The 24545-nt window shown below is 38.1% G+C and overlaps 1 protein-coding gene across 6 annotated transcripts in view; it reads right to left on the reverse strand.

The window, feature by feature from the left end:
* The window catches only part of MCTP1 (multiple C2 and transmembrane domain containing 1), a 579350-nt gene that overhangs the window by 72941 nt on the left and 481864 nt on the right, over positions 1-24545 (reverse strand). For all 6 annotated transcript variants that reach the window (XM_066381864.1, XM_066381863.1, XM_066381859.1 and 3 more), the window contains one exon: positions 6675-6728. In XM_066381864.1, the coding sequence (XP_066237961.1) occupies positions 6675-6728 (54 nt within the window). The remainder of the gene's footprint in view (positions 1-6674; positions 6729-24545) is intronic.

Here is a 24545-nt window from a genome sequence, read left to right on the forward strand (position 1 = left end):
GCCACCCGAGGGAGTCCTGGGATGGGCCAGAGACCGCTAGCCCCAGACTCTGCTAAGGACTCTGGCTCATGCTGCCTATTGGTCAAATCCCAATCCTTCTGGAAACCTCCGCTGTCTGTTGGAATCACAGTGCTGCAGAGCCTCTCCCTGCGGGCTCAGCCAGGTGGGGGGTTTTGGCTGTGCCCTTAGAACTGTTTGGGGTGGCACTCCTGAAGACAGACAAGGATGTAGACTGTGCATGGACAGGCAGAATGTCTATCGCCTATCAGGAGGCCAAAGACCGCAAGTCAGCGAGGCAGTTTTCTGACACTATATTTCTTGGGTACCCTCCAGTTGTAACGTTGTTGTGATTCTAGATTAAGTAGAGAGTGTTTCTCCTGTCTCAAGGCCAGTGGACTGTCATCTCAAAGGTTCTAAGCACCAACAGGTCCCCAAAGGGAAGAATGGAACCATCCCACTGTTGGGCAAATAAGTTTTTAAAATCTGTATTTTCTGGTTTTGTTCACTTTTATTGTTAAAAATGGTCACTGCTCACATGAAGCTGCTGCCACGTGATACTGGTAATTACCTTTCTGCTTGGGAAGGAGCTTGGTTATGCTAAAGTGTGCTGGAGGAGGGGCTTTCGCACCAAAAAACTTTAAAGGAGGAGCTAGGAGGCCATTTTGGAAGAGGTCATGTGGTTGCAGAGGAGGCAGGCAGCAAGATGGCAGGGAGCTGAAGGGGACAGAGTGAGGGGCTTTGTGAGTTCCATTGAGCTAGTGGGGCCTTTGATTCTAGGAAAACTCAGATGTGTCAGTAGCTTTGTGGGCGCTAAATGAATGGGTTTTGGAGCCCAGGTGTTTGTGTATACTTGCCTGCCGGGTGTGAGCTAGAATGAAAGGTAATGGCCCACCAGTTCTTGGCTCCACAGTTTAATTACAGTCTATTCGAATCAAATGGGAACCTGCATGTGCCAGGCGGCTGTGATGGTGGCTGCGGCTACTGGCCTTACACCCACTTTTTGCCAATTTTATTCTTATTTGCTCTCCCAACCAGAAGACAGCAAGGGGAAAGACCCCAGTGAGCTAGCTGCATGCCCACACCCTGTCACCCCAGAGCAGGATTAGATAATAAGCAAGTGGAATATATTGTATTATGAGTGTAAAATATACCTCAGTTTATACCCCTGGTTGAGATGTTTACTATATCTTCAAAAGGATATATCTCATTTATTTACATAGAATAGTTGTGTCACAACCTAAGCATTAGATACATACAAGAAACACAAATATGGTTCCATTTTTGTTGTAGAACATGGGTGGATCTAGACCAGGGGTCTCAAACTCAACTCAGCATGTGGGCTGCAGAGCAAGATCACAGCCATTCGGCGGGCCGCACTAGGTCTACAAAAGGCAACTGTTATGCAACACTTTTCTCACTGCAGTTGAAAACAAAAAAAAATCAGTACAACAAGCACAATCGTACATGCAGATTACTCAGTGTCACAAAACGACCAGAAACTGTAGTTCGCATCACAACTGCTGTTAACTAAGCTAATATCTAGCTAGGATGCTAGAGAAATGAAAAATACAAGTAGGCCCCTAGGCTTACTTAATTTTATCCAAAATATTTTGAACTTCGTGGATTAGTCTGCGGGCCGCACAAAATTGTTCGGCGGGCCACGAGTTTGAGACCCCTGATCTAGATGGTTATAGTAAGCAGGATTATCAGATAGATGGCCAAGATGTCACCTCCTAGTGTATACGTCCTGTTGAATCCATTCCTGCTATGTGTGAGGGGATTTAAGAGTATGATGGGATAGTCACTCCCATGATTAGCTTATGCTGCACATTTGACTTTAAAAAAGGGAAATTATGCCCGACCTGTGGTGGCGCAGTGGATAAAGCATCGACCTGGAAATGCTGAGGTCGCCGGTTCAAAACCCTGGGCTTGCCTGGTCAAGGCACATATGGGAGTTGATGCTTCCAGCTCCTCCCCCCTGTCTCTCTCTCTCTCTCCTCTCTAAAATGAATAAAAAAAATTTTTTTAAAGGGAAATTACCTTTGGGTGGGCCTCATTTCATCAACAAGGCCTTAAAGGGACTAGGCTCTTCCTGAAGAGTTTTCAAGTGTGTGAGAGATTTGGCCCAAGGGAGATTCTCCATTGATGGATATAAATATCAAGGGGCTTATGGAAAGTGGCCACTTATAGCAGAAGGCCAACAAGGAAACAAAGGCTTTTGTCTTCCAACTATGAGGAACTAAATTCTACAGATAAACTGAAGGAGCTTGGAAGTGAATTCTTGGGTAGAGGCTCTAGATGAGAATTCAGCCTGACTTCTAGCCTGAGTGTGAGACTCTGAGCAGAGAACTCACTCAAACTATGCCTGGCCTTCGGACCTACTGAACTGACAGCTAATAAAGTATATTGTTTTAAGTCTCTAAATTGGTGGTACTTAGTTGTGCAGTAATAGAAAAAGCAATAAACTAATAAAACAGGTTTCTAGTTAAACTACAGACTTGGGGTTTATTTTTAAGATTTTTTTTTCTTTTCTCTTTCCCTGCCTTTCTCCCAAGCTTTGATTTGTTCCCCTACCATGCAGTTATTTCATGACTAAGAAAATGCCATATTTTCAAATTAAAATCTTCTCTGCTATCACATATCTGAGTTATCTTCTTATTCTCCCTCACAGTTGATTTGAGATGCAAAGATGTGTGCATTTTGGGTATATTATATACATGCTTTGGGTTGGAGAATCAAACTAAAAAACACAGATTTCAAGAATTAAAGTAAACAATCTGTGTATTTTTAAGAAACTCAGATATGTTTCACTCACTGCATCTAGTAATTGTGATACACAGTAACCCTGACATACTGGGTTGAAGAAAAGGAGCAGCAATGTGAGCATAATGCCTGGGCATTTTAATATCTTTTATCAATAAACATTACTAGAATGCCATGCATTTGAATCCATGCTTTTGCTGAGGAAAACCTGCATTCTATCTTCTGCTTCCTGATGTTGCAGCTGGATTGGATTACAAGGGTAGAACCCCACCATGAGAAGCATGCCTAAACTTTTTAAGCTATAAAATGAAAGTTGATATTCATTAATTAGATGTTTTGATTATGCAGATTGATCACTGTATTATAGATAACATAGTGAAAAACACTCTTATGTAGCTTGTTTATAGGTCCTACTAGGTAATTTAGCTACACCTTATTTTCTAAGATATTCTATTAACCACAAAGGCAGATTTGGGGTCATGTCAAAAATCAGATCAAACTCTGACTTTGTGGTTGATGACTGAAAAAAAATCTCTATAACAAAGGAAACTGAGTATGCAATATAATGACTTTCTAAGATTTAACTCAGGAAAAATGGCATCTCCAGCAAAACTTAAGAGTGTGCTACTATATAATACAAGTAAGTGAAAATATTAATAAGTCAATGATTCATAACTAAGACTCACAAATAAAACCCTATACTTTTGTGAAAACTATAGAGTTGGATGAAGAGACAAACTACCTAAATTTAGATATAAGCAAATGTCAACAATGGATCACAAACCCTCATCTGAATAATGGTTAGCTGTAAGAAGAACTCTCTCTCTCTCACACACAATACTAAAAGGACTATAATGTACAAAACTTCAAGATCTATGAATCCAGGTAAACCATGACTTAGCTTTTACCAACTTTAACCATTTATGCCAGGTGCTAAAGTCAACACGAAGGAAAAGCTATTACAAAACTACTATGTTAAGTTATATCTTTGTCTGCTTCAACTTCTTATATTATCTATATAATTATGTTGAGAGAAAACACTCCAACCTCAAATGAAATAAATGACTTCAGTTTAATGCCCACACGGACCTTGTCAAGTAGCCAATGACTTGCCCTTTCATTGTGAGTGACTAATATCAATGTTGGCTCTAAAGAAAGACACTTTTCATAATCGCCCAACAATCTGGTAAGTGAAAACATATGGACAGGCTTAGGCAAAGCCTGCCAGGGGTCTTTGCTGAATGGAAAACAGGTGCTTTCATTCTGTGCCACGCAATACCCCATTTACCCCCAAGTCCAAAGGTTACAGGACTAATAGTTGCCTTGTGGTGATCAGGGAAAGCCAAGACACTGGCCCTGGTGGAACATCTGGGACGTATTTTACATACTTGCGACATATGCTTCAGGTTCAATTAAAGTGAGGCTTTGGCACATTTATTAATCTTTTTTACTTTTATCCTATAAGAGGACCCACTGACCTGACCCCACTATTATACCATATGAGAAAACAGAGAAATAATGAGAGCTAGAGGTCAGTACCTGCTCGTATGGCAAAAAGTACATTTGTTTTATCATGAAATTCTATTACACATGACTATACACAAACTTTAAATAGAGGAACTAATGAATTTTTTTAAAGTAGGATATTACCCTTCTCTCAGTCAAACACACAGATAGCCAAGACTTATAACAGTTACCGCTGCAAGAGCCAGTCAAGACTGGAAGCTGGTCAACAGAAACTTGAAGTGTCCTTCCATATTTCCATTTCTTAGAGCAAAACTTTCTACTTAGACATGTCCACTCTGAGATTCCTCCCTTTACTATACAAGCCCCTAAAGTCTACGTAAATTATTACATTTGAGATATTCTTTGTGTACAGATATGATTTTTTATGCCCTAAAGTGCATTATGTATGAAAAGAAAAACCTTCTTATATATCATTCAAAGAACACCTGGATTTATGAAAATCAGCTCACAATCTTTTCATATGAAAAATACACTGCTTGTTGGCATACTGTACAGAAGAACAGAGCTGAATTCACCTAGTCATTTAAGCACTCCTTTCAATCAACTTTGATAACTAGATCTAAAACAGTGTTAGAGAGGGAGTCTCTCAGTAACACACTCAGACTTTGGATTATACAGATGCCACTTCAGAGATCTGGTGTTGTTTCTACCATGGGATGTTCCACTTGGCATCCACGTTCTGGTAAGCTGGTTAATCAGGAGTGCTATTGATTTCACACAGCTAACATTCCCTCTATTAAAAAAATAACCATAAAGGGGTGATTAGTGGTATAGAATATCAACAAACTAGCCATAAATACAGGCTGATTTCGAGCAGGTACATTGAAGTACTAGACTTCACTAAGGGTTTCCATTTATTAACATTTCTGGGGAAACGCCCACTGCTGGAATGGATCTTTATCGTGGCTTTAATAATAAAGCAACAACAAGCAAGGGAAAATGGCCATAAATGGACGGCAGCTCAGTGTTTATCAGCAGAGAAATGATGATTCAGAGCTGGCATGTTGAGTTAAAATACAAGCTCTCTACAGCTCTCCAACTGACCTTAACAATAAATCATATCTTATTGCCATAAGTGTATGGTCACGTTATTTAATATTAAAAACAAGCACATATGTGTTTTTGCAGGAAGAATTTTGTTAGTTTATTTTTGATGATGTCGCTAATGACTAAATGATACATATAAGAAAAATTTTACATAAAAGTTCTATCAATTTAAAAAGGTTTGAAATAGCATTAGAAGGGAGAAAGTGTAGTGTGTGTGTGCATGTGTGTGTGTTTCCATTTTCCTTTTAGTGTTAAATATTAGAGAAAAAAATCACTTGGGAGTTAACTAATCACTGAATTTTTTTGACATTTCCAATGCTTGCTTCTAGCACACAAATTCTTAAACTAAAATATAACTGTACATCTCTACTGGAATCAAAGGTCAAGGGTATAAATTAAGATACACTATTTTTCTCCTTTCTTCAAAAAATTTCACTGCTTCACTGTAACAGAATTCAGATAGATTCTGCAGAAGGTCAAAATCTCATTTTATATGCCAAACAACATAGAAATAATGAATGACAGTCTTCCCCTCCCAGTCTTACCCTAGGACTTTTTAGATTTTAGATATTGAAATGAGTGCCCAAGCATGATAAACCAGCATCACTATCCTCCTTGTCCTAGAAAGCTGTTCTTCCAACCCAGCCACTGCTGCAATAGTGCAAGGTCATTCTAATTCCTCCCTCCAGTTGTCCTCTCTCCCCAGGGGACAACCAATCCAAGCAGTCTCAGAAACTAGCTGTTATTTACTGTGGTCACCATCCCCAAGCCAACCAGCAACTGAAAAACGATCCTCTCTGAACATGCTCTCCTGACCACGCAGCCACGGGCCGTCCGAGGCAAGTCTAGGCGGAGGGCAGTGAGCACAGGGATTATTTAAATTCTCTCTGCTCACATGTGTTCCTTTGATGAGCAATTTTTCAAAAATACCAATGACAATATCCATGTTCAACTCACGCCGGCTGCTATTTTTTCTCTTCCTTTTCCCTCCCAAAGTGGAGCCTGATTTGTAACATTCAAGATAGGACAAATTTTTGCCCTTCAAAAACAGTTGTCACTGCCGTTATCTTCACGAGAGCTATCAAGTTCCAGACAAGCTGAATTATTTTTTTTGTCCCCGGCAGAAAAATATTTGACCCAGCTCTGGACAAAAGCGAAGAGGATTTATAGCCCTCTCTCCCGCTTTGCAACATGCAGTGGCATTGTTAGGATGATAAACAGCACTGGCCAATTTTCTGGACTCAAACACTTCAGCTCCTTCTTTAACTGTCTGTGGAAACAGCGCCATGTCTACATCCCCCCATCCCCAGGTACCGAGTGCTGGGAAAGATAATTACCTTGTCATCTTTGTCATCTTCTTCTTCCTCGTCCTCTAGGATGTCCTCCACTACCTGCAGACAGAAACAGAAGTCGTTTTCATGCTCTTAAAGGAGAGAATTTTGTTCTGTCATTTTGAACCTTTTGGAAATGAAAACTTTATTAACATTTGAAACAGATGCACTGAGAAGGAATACTTGATCCCGAGATAGGGATGAGGAAAATGCCAGGCCTTTAATTGATTAAAACCAGGGAACTGAATCCCAGTCAGCAGAACCTTATTTGTGTGAAATGTTCTGTGACAACTTAAAGAATTTGAAATATGCATAAGGTAAACCAACATTAATTTGAGGGATACTTTACATCAGGAAATTTCCTTTTTACCTACTCTGCTGTCTATATTAATCAGGCACTCTAAATTTGGAGCTAGATAACTAAGCAGAAAACAGCTCTGCTATTTTTTAATTTACTCTTCACCAAACTCTAAGATAAAGAACTCTGTCCATTCCTTGATTCATGCTGATGGTATAAGGAATAGAGCTAACAATATCTTTTGTGGCTCAAATTTTAATTCTTACATTTAAATGTCAAATCTTGTCTATCTCTGCATTACTTTTTGATTTTGTGGATTACCTGACATGTTAACTTTAATTCTCTGTAACTTTACAATGAGAACAGACATTATTTATTAAAATAAAATTAGAAATGTACTTAATAATCAATGTGTATAATATGTATATATTATAGGTGGGTACGCATCATGTAGGTGCATTTTCATGTACATAGGTGGATATGCATGCATATCTTTTTTAATGGCTCCTAGGCTACCTACTTCAGCAGAATGGAGTAGTCATTTTAGATTGTTAAATAGTTTTTGTTTGCGTTGATCAGCATATAACTATAGCCATTATGTATGGGACTTCACCCTGTTCCAGGTGTTGTATTAAGGTTTTACACACACACACACACTCCGCAGAAACCTAATTTTTTTTAATTGGGGGAGGTATTGTTACTCAAGTAAGTGCCAATTTGTCATTCTAATTCTTTTGGCATTTTTATTTTTTATCTAGTCTGTATCTCTATCACTAAATAAACTTGATAGAATCGTGATTATTAAATATCTTTAAACCTTTCTCCCAAAGTTCATAACTTTATATGATAGAGAGCACCAGCTCTTCTTTCATGTGGCTTTATGATACAGACAGAAATATGTTCAGTTATTGAATGAAAATTTCAATAATTAAGACTGTATTATGCAAAGAGCTACATAAACTAGGACAACATATCAGGACTCAGTTATTCTAATAATTTTTTTCTCAAATATTCTAAAATCATTAACTGCCTTTAAAGAATGGACCAAACACAAACCTTTAGTTCTTATAAACTGATATGACTCAAAGCACCTGACAATCTGTGAGATTGTTCCTAATTTAATGTCATACTTTATTTTTATTCTATTTATTATTATTACTATTATTATTTTTTATTTTTCCAAAGTTAGAAGTGGGGAGGCAGTCAGACTCCCGCATGTGCCTGACCAGGATCCACCCAGCATGTCCACCAGGGGGTGATGATCTGCCCACCTGGGATGTTGCTCTGTTGTAACCAGAGCCATTCTAGCGCCTGAGGTGGAGGCCATGGAGCCATTCTCAGCGCCCAGGCCAACTTTGCTCCAATGGAGATTCCTTGGCTGTAGGAGGGAAAGAGAGAGAGAGAAAGGAGAGAGGAAGGGTGGAGAAGCAGATGGGTGCTTCTCCTGTGTGCTCTGACCGGGAACCAAACCTGGGACTTCTACACGCCGGGCCGATGCTTTACGGCTGAGCCAACTGGCCAGGGTCTAATGTCATACTTTAACACTTCTATATATGGCAGTATTTTGTGGTCTTTCATTTGGACATTCAGCATTTTGAATGAACCATAGTAGCATAATGTGCGTTCCCATTATCTGGTGAGAGTTTAAACTTATTTTCAGAACATATAAAGTAATTCAGTCTCAGCAAGAAAGGAGGATTCTTGACCTTCTTTCTGTAACTATATTCAGTCAATCCATAAGTAGTATGATAAACCCCTTTGTCTAAGGCACACAGTGCTAGGTACTATGGGAATACATAATAAATAACACAGAGATATTCATCCATACTCCTGTTAGCTCTTAAGAGATTTATAATCCACTAGAATTTATTTATTTATTTTAAATTTTATTTATTGATTTAAGAAAGAGGAGAGAGAGAGAGAGAGAGAGAAAGGGGGGGAGGAGCAATTCATATAATTGCTTCTCATAATGTGCCTTGACTGGGCAAGCCCAGGTTTCACACCAGTGACCTTAGCATTCCAGGTCGATGCTTTATCCACTGCGCCACCACAGGTCAGGTTAATTCAGTAGAATTTAAATGAGGAGTATCAGATAATATTTTATGTTGCCTTTTCATTTTCTAAAATTTTGAAGTATTTATATCCCAAGTATACAGATAAATAGTAACAATGTATAATTTAGGGACTATATGCCAGGATATTCCATATTGGGTTATTTGTGATGGAAATTTAAACAGGAGAAGCAGTCATAGTATTTTAGTACATTATGTTGCATCAAAAGAATTCACTTAAAAACAAGTAGCTGAACTAGAACTCAAACCCAGATTGTGGAACAGAGGAGAGCGACTTTCAACCCCTACCTAAAAAATTATAACTTTGTATCTCTGATAAAATGATGTTTTAAATTTTAAGTTTAGAATTAATAATTTTTAAGGTTGGTCATAATCTACTTTATTTTTTTCAGTGGCAACCTAAATGTACGTTGATAGACTAGACTAATGAATAAAGTTGTGGCACATACATTCAATGAAATATCACAGCTACAAAATAGAATGGAACTTGACATTTGCTTCAACACAGATGGCCCTGGAGAGTATTATGCTAAGTGAAATAAGCCAGTCAGAGAAAGACAAATATCATATGATTTCACTTACATGTGGACTCTCAAAATCAAACAAACAAACCAGAAACAAATTTATCGATACAGAGAACATGTTAATGGTAGCTAGATGGGAGTGGGGTTGGGGGCTGGGTGAAAAAGGGGAAGGGATTAAGAAGTACAAATTGGTTGTTATAGCACAGTCATGGGGATGTAAATACAGCATAGGGAATAGAGTCAATAATATTGTTATAACTATATATGATGCCAGGTGTGTACTAGACAGCGAGGTGATCACTTCATTAGTTAAATAAATCACTATGTTGCACACCTGAAACTAATATACTACTGTATGTTAACTGTAATAAAAAAATAAAAAGTTATAAAAATAAATAAAATTGTATATATTTAAGGTATATAACACGATGATTTAATATACATTAGATTAAGTAATCACCCACACGAAGTCATTTATCAAAAATGTCAAGGATAACAAAATAGTATACTTTTACTCCTGTGAACAGACTCTAACAATATTTTCACTAGTTATTATTCAGAATGTATTCTATGCCTCCCTTCTTCAGTACTTACTACCATACTGCAAGTACTAGGAAGACAGAATGGTGGTGTTAAATTGTGCCTAGCAGATTGCAAGATACATAGTGGGTGTTCAAGAAATTTGATAGAGTGAATACATGAATGCACCAAATATTCTTCATATCCTTGCAAACATTTTCAGTAAAGTGCCTATCATTTCTCTCACAGAACTGAACTATTTTGCCTGGAAAGACTTATACCTAATTAGTGATGCTGATTAATAAAAGCAGATATTTAAAAAGCAAATATTTAAAATCTTTGCCTGGAAATATAAACCATGACTAGTTAGCCTTACTTTTAAGATTTGGAGATCCTCACTATCTTCAAGACAATTTTCCAACAACTCAAAATATTATTGAACCATAAAACAAACCAAAAGCTTAATTTACACATTTTACAAATAAATTGCAGATTTTATGTTCAAAAACGACTCAAAGTGGTCTACAGATTCAGGCTCCTCATTTGTGAAGCCCAAACTATTCTTCCCCTTTACAAGTAGGTGATTGGCTCCGCACAGTTGCTCCACAAATGTGCGGCCAGAACCGCCCAGTGCAACCATTTGTTTCTACATTTGGCAAAAGAGTGTTGTCTAGTGAGAGCCTTTGTTGTGTTTAGTGCTCTAGTGAGGGCTTTCCCCTTCTCCAGTGCCCTTTTAATGTTACATCATGAACATTGACAAAGGGATTTATAATACAGATGGTTTCCTACTGATCTCTTTAAGCTGCTCCAGAATGTATCCCACTATTTTATTTTGCTAAGATAAAGCTTGAAGTGGCCTGGAAATTGGAGAAAATAATAGCACCTGTCCCATGTGTCGATTAAGAATCCAATGAGATAGTGTATATAAAGTGTTTAGCACAGTTCCTGTACTGAAGCAACTAAAAAATGTTAGCTGTTAATAAAAAATGAAAATAACGTCAATTTAATAATATATTAAATATCAATTTTGGAAATTAAATTATATGTATTTATTTTTTCCTGGGCAAAAGGTTCAGTGTTCTTAATGACATACAAAATTCCAATTCCTGTTTCACTGACAATAAAAGACACATAGAAGGGCACAGGGAGAAGTGTGGATAAAGATTCCCAATTAAAATGATAATGCTTTCATAACTAATTTTCAGGCTTTAATGGTCCAATGAAATAGATGGCTTTGAAGGCAACAGTGTCTCAGAAGCTGGGCTCTGCTTTAAGACAGGAGCCTTGGCCAAATGCAATGGATAAAGAAACTGCAAACTGAGCTTTTAAAAACAAAATATATCACTGAAGTGCATTTAATGACTGAACAAAATAGCAACCTTTCCCAGAGAACTCAAATAACACCTACTATTTAAAAAGAGAGTGCTGGAGTTTAGCACTTAACTAGGGAAAACAAATAAAATAAAGGAGTCCTAGTGTCAAATTCCAGCTCTTTCCTTTTCAAATAAAACCAAAGAAGGACTACTTAGTTTTGTTTTCAAGTATACAAAATCCACTTGCCCAAACATTGGTCAGTGATAATTTAATAACAATACATATGTAGTATTTCCTTTAAAAAAAATGAAGAGCAATAAAAAAATGTGTGTGCTAAAAAATATGCATTTTTTAAAAGTTTTTTTTCCTCTTTTTCTTGAGGGGGAATATTGTAGATTGGCTCTAGAATTCTCTGTCCAAATTATGCTTTCTGATACCTTGCCTGAAAACAAGTAGTATTAATCAAACAAAGGAAGGGCACCAGGGAAATCAGAAAGATGTAATGCAAGCAGTTAAAAGTGACATGACCTTCTGTAATGTCGCTCGTCACAGACTTATATGCCACACACTGGAGGAAGGTCTTGAAAAAAAAACTGATTCTTGGTACTATTCCTTGAATGTAATACTAATAAAGATGACATTTTAAAAAACACACGTAGACAGCCCCAAATGCAGCATGCCAGCTACAATTACAGGAAAAAAGAACAAGCAGATAACATTATTTTTAAAAGCATAATATTTCCTCTTTCCTCGTTCGTATTTACTGAACATTTGTTATTACCATATAAAATATAATATGTGGCTATTTTCAAAATGGAGTAACACTGTATCTGCAGAATCTATATATTTTATATACTTTTACAAGAGCTCTTTTAACATTATAATTTTTAATTATAATTCAATACAACTAAACACTTTATGATTTACAAAGAAATAAAATTTTATCTGGCTGAAATAGGTAATAATGACGTTGGCAGTCTTAGTAAAAATATGACAGTATGTTTAGCATTAATTATCTCACCTGACAAAGATATGTAAGGGAAGAGAAGGATGCTGCAAAGGAAGTCCAACACAGTGAAAGGACAAGGAAGAGTGAGTCCAGGTAAACTTCATATTAGATCACTCTGGGACACTGGATACTACTTACTGCTTTTTAATACCAATTTAGGGCACAAGTTTAAAAACAAAAGTGACAAGAGGGGGTTAAAATTTCATGAATACTTATTAAGATGTCATATTATGATTTTCCTAGGGATAAAGTCTTCTACTAATTTATACCTCTTTAGACAAAAAGGAGCCAAAAGAATCTTAGTTATGTTACCTTAATCTTGAGTACCACAAAGCCAAAACCTCTCAAAGGCCAAAACATACCCGAACCAGTTTTTTTCATATGTTTACTTTTTTCCCTCAGAAATAATCTTTGAATTAAGTGGATGTTTTTCTCTGTTCAGAATGAATAGTTTCACAATTCAAATTGCTTTTCTCAAACACAGTCTATAAAAAAAGCAACACATTTAAATTAAAGAAGAAATCACTGCTGTCCAGATGTGTAACTGTGATGTTAAAAAATTAAAGAAAATTGTCACAAAAGAAAGAAGTTTCATGTTTAATTTCATATTCATAGAACATCCAAATGTGTACAGATGCTATTTGGATACACTACAAACTAAATGTCTATTTCCGCCCTAGAGATATGGAAGAATTTGGGAAGCATAGTATTCTTCAACATGGTCTGAAGTCCATTTATCCCATTTTGTGTGTACATAATCCAAGCAGAACATGCATTTGTGTGCCAGTGGATTTATTGCATGTGTAAGTATCATATGGATGGAGAAGATGCATATAATCATTCATATTATTTCAGATCACAAAGTACTAGAGGTTGGGCTGAAGACTTTTGTGGTCAATAAGATTATTACAGGTGAACTTGTGCTGTTATTTTCACAATAGGACATCTGCTTCTCACAAGATTTTTGAGAAGAAGCTTTTCCAAAACGAATGGTACAATTAAACTGTACATATAATTTACTCCATATTTGAAAGAATAATAAGACCCCTAAACAGGTCTGGGATATACTGTCTCATCGAGAATATCTTAAAAGCAACTGTATGTATGATGGCTGCTTAGTTTGATTCATGCTATTAAGAATTTGACCTTGGAGTATTTCAGCTACAGTAGTCATCAAGATAACTGAACCACTAGATGTAATAATTATTAGTGTGATAGACTTACCAGTGAAGTTGACTATATTGCAATACAAAAGAAGGCAGACTAAAAAGAAAAGTATTATTACTTACTGCTAAAAGACTTCTTGATTTTTACAGAGACCTCAAATACAATTACAGAATGCATTTCCTTGGTTCATTCTAGGAAGTGCTATGCTGTAATTTAGTCTGATTCTTAATAGGAAATGTAGCTTTAATGTGACTATCAGATGGCTTTTGATGCATATCACTGATTACATACAGCCTGTATTCTGCATCATCAACAGCATTCTTATTTGCAGTATAATATGCTTTGCTATAAGGTGCAAGGACAGTAAATTCACTTTGCTGGCCAAGAGTATGTAACTTGTTATTTTTTAAGTGTCAGCTTAATATGCAGAAAAACCCTTCCATTAAGAAAGGCTAAATATAATATAAATTATATAATCAGTACAAGCACCTTAAATGAATTTCTTCTCGTGTTTCCTTCTCAGTATTCTTAAATGTTCATTCTTATACTTACACAAAGCACTGTGAACAGAATTCTCATGTTTATTTGAACTATGTCTCCATCTAAAGGCTTCACAATGTATTGTATTTTTGCTTGCAGGGGAAATCCTAATCTTGGTTATCTTTAGGATATTGCATATTAATTCAACTCAGTAGGGAAAACAGGTAAACTATTAACCCACAATATGCTTTTTAAATAATAATGCCTTCTTGCAACTGTACTATTTGTCAGGTTAAGAAGATGTATACAAAAGGTCAAAATATTGAATTGTTTAATGTGCTTGCTTATTAAATGAAATTAAGAAATTACTATTAGACCTATAACTAATCTGTTTTGTAACATTTAATATTTTCAAAGCAAAATATTATTTTCTATTAATAATAAACAGGTTTCAAATAAAAAGAAAATTATGTACTTAAACCTCTCTATATAAAACCAAATTTCCATTCCAGAGTCACAAATTTGTAACAAAAAAAAATAATTTTTTTTTTTGTATTTTTCTGAAGTTGGAAACGGGGAGGCTTTCAGACAGACTCCCGCATGCGCCTGACCGGGATCCACCGGCATGCCCACCAGCGGGCGATGCTCTGTCCATCTGGGGCATTGCTCTGTTGTAACCAGAGCCATTCTAGAGCCTGAGGCAGAGGCCATAGAGCCATCCTCAGCGCCCGGGCCAACTTTGTTCCAGTGGAGCCTTGGCTGTGGGAGGGGAAGAGAGAGACAGAGAGGAAAGAGAGGGGAAGGGGTGGAGAAGCAGATGGGCGCTTCTCCTGTGTGTCCTGGCCGAGAATCGAACCCGGGACTCCTGCACGCCACACCGACACTCTACCACTGAGCCAACCAGCCAGGGCCGAAAAAGGCATAATTTTTAATGTTTTAAATTATAAAAACAACCTAAGGAATTTTAATTTTTTTAAGTGTCCACATTACCTATTTAAAGCATTTTCTGCAAAGCAAGAAGGAGCTGCTTTGACCTCTGTGAGAGTACTGTGTCCTCCAATCTCCACTCTTCTCAGAATGTACTCTGCTCTAACCCCATCAGATATGTTTGAGAGCATTAAAACCACAATTGGCAAGAAGTTCTTTTTTATGTAAATATGTAGTTTAGCACATGTAATGCAGGTAAATTCTATACTTTTGAAACATTAGTGACCGTTAAAGAATAGAATAGAAAAACAACAAAAAAATTATCTTGGGGATTAATGTTAGCAAACTTTGTTAGCTTGGATTCAGTGTTTATAAAAATTCACGGCTACTGACAATTTGAAGCAATATATTGGGGGTAGTGAAGGGGGTGAGGGAACAGCTGGCCATTTGAAGAGAAAAATATTCTGATGAGAATTTGATTTTTTTTCTGGTGCTTAGACTATTTTGAGGCCTGAGAACATTGTCAGAAAAATTTAATTTAAAAAATGGAGCATTTGCCTGACCGGTGGCCTGTGGTGGTGCAGTAGATAAAGCGTCGACCTGGAAAGCTGAAGTTGCTGGTTCGAAACCCTGGGCTTGCCTGGTGAAGGCACATATAAGAAGCAACTATTACGACTTGATGCTTCCCTCTCTCCCACCCCCCTTTCTCTCTCCTCTCTCTAAAATCAATCAATAAAAAAAAAAATGGAGCATGTTTTGAATGTCAAGAATCATACAGTCAGAACATTTCCTTCTTTTTTCTTATATCCCTTTTCTATAAATAATAATACTAAAATATTTTTTAAATCTTTTTGGTAAAGAATAATCACCTCATAAAAGAGTCCTTATAGGTTTAGGCCTACATTTAAACAGAAGGCATATCTGTAGTGAATGGTGAATTGTAGCATAAAAGCCTGAATGAAAGAATGTTCACGAATCTTTACACTAAACCTCGGTAACCATTTTATCATGAGCGTCCCACAATATAACACTCTATATCTAGGAGAAGATGGCTGCTCCCTTATCATTTTGGTTTTATGTAGTGTATTGTGTGATTGCTAAATTAGAGCATAATGCATTTATAATATTTATAGTACCAACATTTAGTTAAATAACCTTTATATAAGATTTATGTTGATTTTTTATTTCTCATTTAATGGCAAATTATGAAGAGCATGTTTCATAAAGATAATTCTCCATTTAAATTCATCAGTCCATTAAATATTAAAATTATGTTTCTGATGCAATCGAGAACAAATTTGTCCAGCTTCAGTGATTATTTGCACTCATAAAAATTAGGCTTGATTAATAAAATTTAAATGCTTGATTAAGTTGACATTTTCATGTTCTATTCTGATTTATTAAAATTAGTCCTCGTGCCCAGGCCTAGTATGCTAGTGTAGGTTTACTTTTCCCTTTCTCATAGTTGCTATCCAGAGTGAAGCAACTAGAATATCTTGCTTTTGCATTCAGTGATGGTTTCAAGGAAATACCGTGTTCTTAGCTCACAGTGCCACCAGCCTTTGTCCTTACGCATTGTGCATGTTGTAGATTAATATAACAATAATCAAGAAAAATGTTCCTTTCATATATCTGCATGATCTGTAAAATGGAATACATTTACAGTATTTCTGTAAAATTAAGTTACCAAGAGCCCTTAATCCATAGAATATTGCTCAAATATCTGTTTTTTCTTGTTGATAACTATATATATTTTTTATTTTTGTGAGACTTTTATATACCTAGCAGGGAGATTACAGACACAGGAAATCTCTCTGTGGCAACACCTGTCTTTGTCTACAAGCTCAAAATCAAGAATGTCTAATGGCCATGGAAATCCATCCCCTCCAGTAGTACTTAGAAGGGAACAACTCGTCTGGAAAGACAGAGATTTATATGAACTTTAAACTCCCATTATACCCACACTGGCTTGTCCTGTTTTATACAAGGATGAGTGCTTAATTGTCATTTACTGAGCACTCAATATAAGCTTAAGTTAACACAGTTTGTTACCAGTCTCTAATCCTCATAAGACCTCCACAAGGCGTTATCAGCATTTTGACTGGTGAGAAAACTGAGGCTTAAGGAAATGAATAAATTCATTGAGTTAAAGATGGAAGGTCTGCTATTTAATTTCGGATATTTCAGATTTCTAAATAACTTTGGACTGCTATCCTCTACCAACTGGAAAGGGGTAGTGGCCATACTACTTTTTTTAAATTTTTTTATTTTTCTGAAGTTGGAAACGGGAAGGCAGTCAGACAGACTCCTGCATGTGCCTGACAGGGATCCACCCGGCATGCCCACCAGGGGGCGATGCTCTACCCATCTGGGGCATTGCTCTGTTGCAACCAGAGCCATTCTAGTGCCTGAGGCAGAGGCTATAGAGCCATCCCCAGTGCCAGGGCCAACTTTGCTCCAATGGAGTCTTGGCTGTGGGAGAGGAAGAGAGAGACAGAGAGGAAGGAGAGGGGGAGGGGTGGAGAAGCAGAGGGGCACTTCTCCTGTGTGCCCTGGCTGGGAATCGAACCAGGGACTCCTGCACGCCAGGCCAATGCTCTACCACTGAGCTAACCAGCCAGGGCCTGGCCATACTACTTTTAAATAGGTTTTTGCTTTGCCCACATGAGTATAACTCATTTGAAAACTTTTGTTTAGGTAAAATGTCTTTCATTTAAGCATGCTGCTATAATATTCATTTATTTTTTAAAAAGTGATATGATATAATAAGTTATTTTATTTTTCTTGATAAAATAAACTCAGTAACAAATGACAGAAAATGCCTTTAAAGGCTTATTTACATTGGGTCACCTATAGGTACTATCCCAGTGTATGTACAGGATGGGGAAAGGCTTTCAACTTGCATGCTCTTAACAAATGTATCTCATACAACCATAAAAAATAATGAATATAAACCTCTCAGGATTATTTACTCGTCATAATAGTTCCGATTTATAAAACACTTTCCACACACAGATAAAGACATATCATTTGACTTACTTTTTTAGTTTGTTAATTGAGGGCTTGTAATTTCCTATCACCTTTCTGAACTAGGGGCAATAAGTCTACACAAATATCATACAACCATCTGCTCACATTATCCACTACAAAGGGTATAATAATCAACCTTAGTAAACAAACCAATCATGGGGTCATGAGTCAGCCAGAAGGTGCTTCTGCTGCCATACATCTTACCTTTATTACCATAAAGTTTCAACAAATTTTGGCTACCTACAAAGAGTAGCACGCAGAATCATTCAGAAAGAATAAACAGGTCATCACTAGAGGTAGGTAGGATAACACATCAACCCCAAGAACTGAGACCAAAACTGTGGGTATCTCCTTCTCCTTTCCCAAGTCTCATTCTGTACAGAATTGACAAGATTGTAGGGAGAAAATATTTTGGTAAAAGACAAAGACAATAAAACCATTTGGTTGACATATGGATAAATGCTTATTTTGGACACTTTAGAGAACCACCTAGATGGTGTATTCTTCCAACCCATGGGAGGCAATGAGAGGAATTTAAGAAGTTGATTTTTCAGTGACTTCTTGGGACTCCAGGGGGTCACTGGGGTTCAAATAAGAGAAAATCAGCCATTTATGAAGCAAGATCTTAAGGTTTCCTTCAAGGATGCCAAGACATTTGGGTGTAAAAAAGCTGGGTTTCAGGGCAGAAATCCTCTAAAAGAATGAAGAGCATCTCTTTACCTTGTTACATTCACATATGAATCTTTGGAGAGTCTGAGCAAGGTGGGACGGATTCAGGAAGATAGTGAATGGTGAAATATAAGATTAACTATCAGCATCCTTTGTGCAGCTACCACTAACTTTAAATTCTAAGTCTCTTTCCTGAGTCCTAATAGATATAAAGCAAGAAGTTTATATTCCCGTGAGGAAAATCTTTAGTAAATTGACTTTTAAAAATAGAAGTGTTTATCTTTACCTCTTTCTCTATCTGAACTGACAAGTCATGTACAGGTAACACTCATCTTCTACTATTCTACAATTTTATCTTTTCAATTTAAAGTTTAGCTGCAGTTTGAGAATAGAGTAAAAGAACAGCCAATAACTGAAGAAGTATTAAAGGTAAAAATGGAGTTAGTTACTGGGGGAAAGGGACAGACTGAAGTGTGGAAAAAGAGCTATAGCCACAAATAGATAGATCCCTTTTCTTATATATGCAGCACACGCACATGTATCCGGGATGATCTAAAGTCTTCTGGCTGCACACTCTGCATATTATATACAGACCTCCCTCACTGAACCTGTTCTATTTATGTATTCGATTTAGTGGTTGGTTTCCCTCACTACAACACAAACTGTCACGGGCAAGGACCAGGGCTTAATCATCTTTGAAAAACAGCTAGCACAGTGCCTGTAAATGTTCAATAAATTTTTGTTGAATGGAAATAATTATGCATTAAAGTTAGATAAATTTTTATTTTGGAAAGAAAGATGGGACTAAAATGTTTACTCATTCATCAAACATTTTTTGAGTGACAATCAGCTGCTATGTTTGAGACATATTGCTCTGTGCTGGGATTAGATACAGAAATGGAAGATATAATTAGCCCAACTTGGGGCTGGTGGGAAGACCAACAGTGAGCTGATGATTAAAATACAGGAAGGGGGGTAAGGGGGCTCAGAGGGGTGGGCTCACTTAACTTCTCAGGAAGGGGGTTGGTGGGTGTGGGCTGGCGCGGGAAACGCGAGTGGGAGGGAAGTCAGGGGGTTGGTAGGTGTGGGCTGGCACGGGAAATGCGAGTGGGAGGGAAGTCAGGGATGTTTTCCAGAGCGAGTGGTAAAGAGAACCGGTGACTACCCAGGCATGTATTTATAAAATATTTAAACCTTCATAGGTGGAAAAAATATTCAAAATGCTTATACTCTGCCCCAAAAATTCTCCTTCAAGGATTTTGTCAAAAGACATTACCAGAGACCGGCTCAAAGACTGGTTTGGTATTTTCTTTACAGCATTATTTGACGTGGCAAAATCATTGGAAACAAATATTTCTAAAATGAGTGTTTCATTCAGGAAAAATACCCATATGGTGAAAACTATGTAGCCATTAAAAATCACATGGTTTTTCAGTCATTTTCGAGACATTTCATATATATTGCTTAGTGTCAAAAGTAGGTATGCCAGAGTGCATTTAATGACATTTTTATAAAACAAAATATGTTCGGCAAACAAGAATATACATTCCATTTGTGACTATATTTTTAAAGAACAGTATAGGGGCACAGAGAGAGTGGCCAGTACGTGGGGAACCGCAGAGACGTGCTCTGCTCCAGATACTGCAGCTGCTGCCCCAGCACCCGGCCCTCCTCTCCCACATCACGGACCCGCCAGTCCTCAAAGCTCTCCTTTCTTTCAAGATGGAAGGCCTCTTCTTCACCACCTCCTCCGCAGTGGCCTTTAACCCCCATGGCTAATTGAAGCCAACACCTGCTCACCGAAGCCCACAGGGTTCCCTAAGTGCAGTGCAGGTTGAGGAGGTGCCCCAGGAAGCTGAGCCCTCGCACAGAAGTGTGCCCTGTCTTGCCAGCCCCAGTGGCCACAGCATCTCTGCATATCGGCAGGACCTCAGCTCCGGCAGCAAGGACTTCCCGTGCCCCAGCCACTTGTCTACAGCGGTGCCACACGCCACACCAAGGCGGCCTCTGCACTATCTGTCCTGTTGTCCACACGGCTTCCAGGGCCCCCTGGGGCTGGCACAGTTCAAGGCTCCGGCTGTACTGCCCTTCCCTGGAACACCATGTCTGATTCAGTCAGTGCCATTTCCACAATGATCACTGCCTCTCTAGAGGTTACCGCCTTATACTAGGCCTCAGTTTCCCCATCTATACAAAGAAAGAAGCATCCTTCCTTCCCTCCGTACTACTGAGTTATGTGGACCAAGGCTGCGCCTTTCTGGAGCCTGTGGATGGATGTTTTAGAGGATAGGCAAAAACACCTGCCTAGGAGCCAGTCGGAACTGGGTTCAGGTCACAGTGGGCTGTGTGAGCCTTTGCAAGTGGCATAACCCGTCTTGGTTTCAAGCTTTCCCAAGTGATGGTAGCTTTCAGGTTATAGAGATGACAAAAGCATGGGCATCATCCAGTTCATTTCTGTAGCTCCCCTCATCTTCCTACTATGCCTACCTTTTACTCATTAAACATTCCATACTCAAAAATAAAACAAACAAAACACATACACAAACACTCCTGCTGGAGTACAAGTGAGAGAAAGCTGAAGCTATAGTTTGGCTGGAGCCCGCCCATAGGGAATGTTCTATGCCGTGCTTGAAGATGTGGAAAAATCAAAGTAGCAGAGGGAGACAGTCAGAATTTTATTTCAGAAATATCATCTTCCTCTAGGTGTTCAGATAAGAATACAGGGAGCGATTTGGGGTAAAGTTGCCAGAAAAACAGACTATCCAGTTAAATTGGATTTCAGATCAAAAATCTTATTTTAGTATAAATATCTCTCATTGTTTATCTGAAATTTTGATTTAACTGGGAATCTTTATTTTTACTTAATATAAATAGGTTTATAGGCAACCTTATACTGAAGACAAATTTGGGGTGTTTCAGGCACTAGAGTTTGAGGGAATTTTGTAAAGTAGAAGGCCTCGTCATTTACTGAGAGGGAGGATATGGTGGCATGGTGGTAGTGAAGAGTGGCTAAAATGTTTAAGGCCTGTTGGTCCATCTCCAGTGGTGAGGTGGTGGTCACTGATGAGGTCATCAGTGTGCGGTGAGACCAATCTGCACAGTGAGCAGTTGGCATGGCTAAACAGTTGGTGAACAGCTTTGAAGGGGGTCACAGGAGATGAGTTCTTCTACTGATATCTTATTGGCTGTTGGTTTCTACTTCTTTATGCTAGTGCTTTTGTTGGAAACTAAAGGTCTGATTCTTTTCATGGTCCTCACATTTTTTGCAAGCTGGTGACCTTCTGAAAATATTGAGAAAATTGCTTTTGAAATAAGCAGGTAACAAGAAAAGAGAGACCATCCACTTTTAGATGTGTTTACAGGCTGTGTGAATCAGTGCTACTGTTGTTAAGAGCAAGTATGTGGTCTTTTCTGGTATTGAGGTCCAAACACAGGAGGCTGTATTCTATGCTTTCTGTGAATGATAAAGCCCTGATGAATTTCAGAGGGTCTGACTATATATCCAAAGTGATTTACATATGGAATCCTCTCCTCTAAGCTCAGCTCTGGCCAGTGTCTTTAGGTCCTGTTGGAAATATTTCACCTATTCAATAGTTCCTTATTCAAATATTTCACCATAGATTTCTTTGACACTGAGAATGCTGGCTGAGAAAATAAAATAATAAATTTGTTTGATTTACAGAAACTCAGGTCAAATAATCAGAGGTTTCTTTGGTAGCTTGTATTTGGTGGAACATTCCATATTGTCCAACCATTTATGGAGGCAAAGAAAATTCTTAGGGTGATGTCAGCAGCACAGTGGTAGAAGATGACCTCCTGGTCTCCCTTTGTTATATTACAACAAATTGGACACCTATAATTCAACAAAGAATTACCTGCTCAACACACAAAAACAATGGAGAGATCCACACATTAAGACATCAGAAGGTAGGTGTGTCAGAGCAAGCAGGGGAAGGAGGATGGAGGAAGAACAGAGACAGGAAAAGCAGACAGAGTTTAGCACTCGCAGTGGTCCTGCTGACATGGTAGCAGTGGAGGGTCAGCACTTACTTGGCAGATCATGCAAAGGCAGAAGCAACATTCCAGGCTTAGTGGCCAGTACACATCGCAGCTAAACCCAATGGTATAAACCAGAGTCACAGATGCACGATCCACCTCCCTGCCTTGCCCACACCTTTCTCATCTATTGCAAGAAATTCAGTAGAGGCAGCTGGCATATCTCAGAAAGTACAACCTGGTGGGGGTTGGTTCTGCTTGCAGAAAAGCAGTGTCAGGAATTCAGGCCCTGAAGCCAATGCCAGTGTATCCCACAACAGAGGTAGTGCCCTGAGACCAACATGACCCAGTCACAGAGGGGATGCCCACCTTGGGTAATATGGGGCATTTTCAATGACCAAGGCAATATGACCCCACTGAAGTTCTGCAAGTCTCAGTAGTGCAGTAAAAGAAAACTTGCTCTATAGCACTATTTAGTGAAAAACAAAGAAAGACCTCTACTTATTGATCAGCTAGATAATTAAAAATAAAAATCAGAACTTAAATATGATTTTAGTCCCTCAAATGCCCCAGTAGAGAAATAGTCCATCAAGTACTATGAATAACCAACGTACCAAGGTAGCTCAGAAAGACAATAAAATGTCACCAGAAAACAAACCAAAGACTCAGAAGTCAATGATTTATATGATTGAGAATTGAAGATTGCAGTTCTGAAAAAACTCAACAAGATACAAGAAAACTCAGAAACAGTTCAATAAGCTTAAGAATAAAATCGATGAACAACAAAGATTTTGTTCATTTCAATCTCTTTGGTAAAGAGATTGGAACTAAAAAAGGAACCCAACCAAAATTCTGGAGTAAAAGAATTCAATAAGTGAGAGAAGAATGAATTTAGGAAATAGAGCAGACCAGATGAAAGAAAAAGTTAGTGATCTTTAAGATAGAAATCTAGAAATAACTCAGATGGAAGAAGAGAACTGAGAGTTAAAAAAATGAAAGAAGTCTATGACAACTCTCTGACTCCATTAGAAAGAACAATATAAGAGTGATGGGTATATCAGAAGAAGATGAGAGGAAAAGGAAAACAGAAGGGCTATTCAAACAAATAATTAATGAGAACTTCCCAAAACTATGGAAAGAGCTGGATCCTTAAATCCAAGAAGTTAACACAACATCTAATTAGCTCACTACAAAGAGACCTTCTTAAAAACAGACTGTATTAAAATTGTCAAGGCCCTGGCCAGTTGGCTCAGTGGTAGAGCGTTGGCCTGGTGTGCGGGAGTCCCGGGTTCGACTCCTGGCCAGGGCACACAGGAGAGGCACCCATCTGCTTCTCCACCCCTCCCCCTCTCCTTCCTTTCTGTCTCTCTCTTCCCCTCCCACAGCCAGGGCTCCATTGGAGCAAAGTTGGCCCGGGCACTGAGGATGGCTCCATGGCCTCTGCCTCAGGCACTAGAATAGCTTTGGTTGCAACAGAGCAATGCCCCGATGGGCAGAGCATCGCCCCCTGGTGGGCATACCAGGTTGATCCGGTCGGGTGCATGCAGGAGTCTGTGACTGCCTCCCCGTTTCCAACTTCAGAAAAATACAAAAACAAAAAACAAACAAATAAAAAAAATTGTCAAAAGTTTATGACAAAGAAAGAATTCTTAAGGCAGCCATAAAATAAAAAACTATAGCCTATAAAGAATACCCTTTTAGATTATCAGATTTTAAGTGGAAATCTTACAAATCAGGAGAAAATAGAGTCAAATATTCAAAATATTAAAAGAGAGAAATCACCAGCTAAGAGTAATATATACAGCAAAGATATCCTTTAGCTATAAGGGAATAAAAGCTTTTCCAGAAAAACAAACTGAGTAAATTTAGCAC

Source organism: Saccopteryx leptura, chromosome 4 (genome assembly GCF_036850995.1).
Source record: "Saccopteryx leptura isolate mSacLep1 chromosome 4, mSacLep1_pri_phased_curated, whole genome shotgun sequence".
In the NCBI taxonomy this organism is placed as follows: domain Eukaryota; kingdom Metazoa; phylum Chordata; class Mammalia; order Chiroptera; family Emballonuridae; genus Saccopteryx; species Saccopteryx leptura.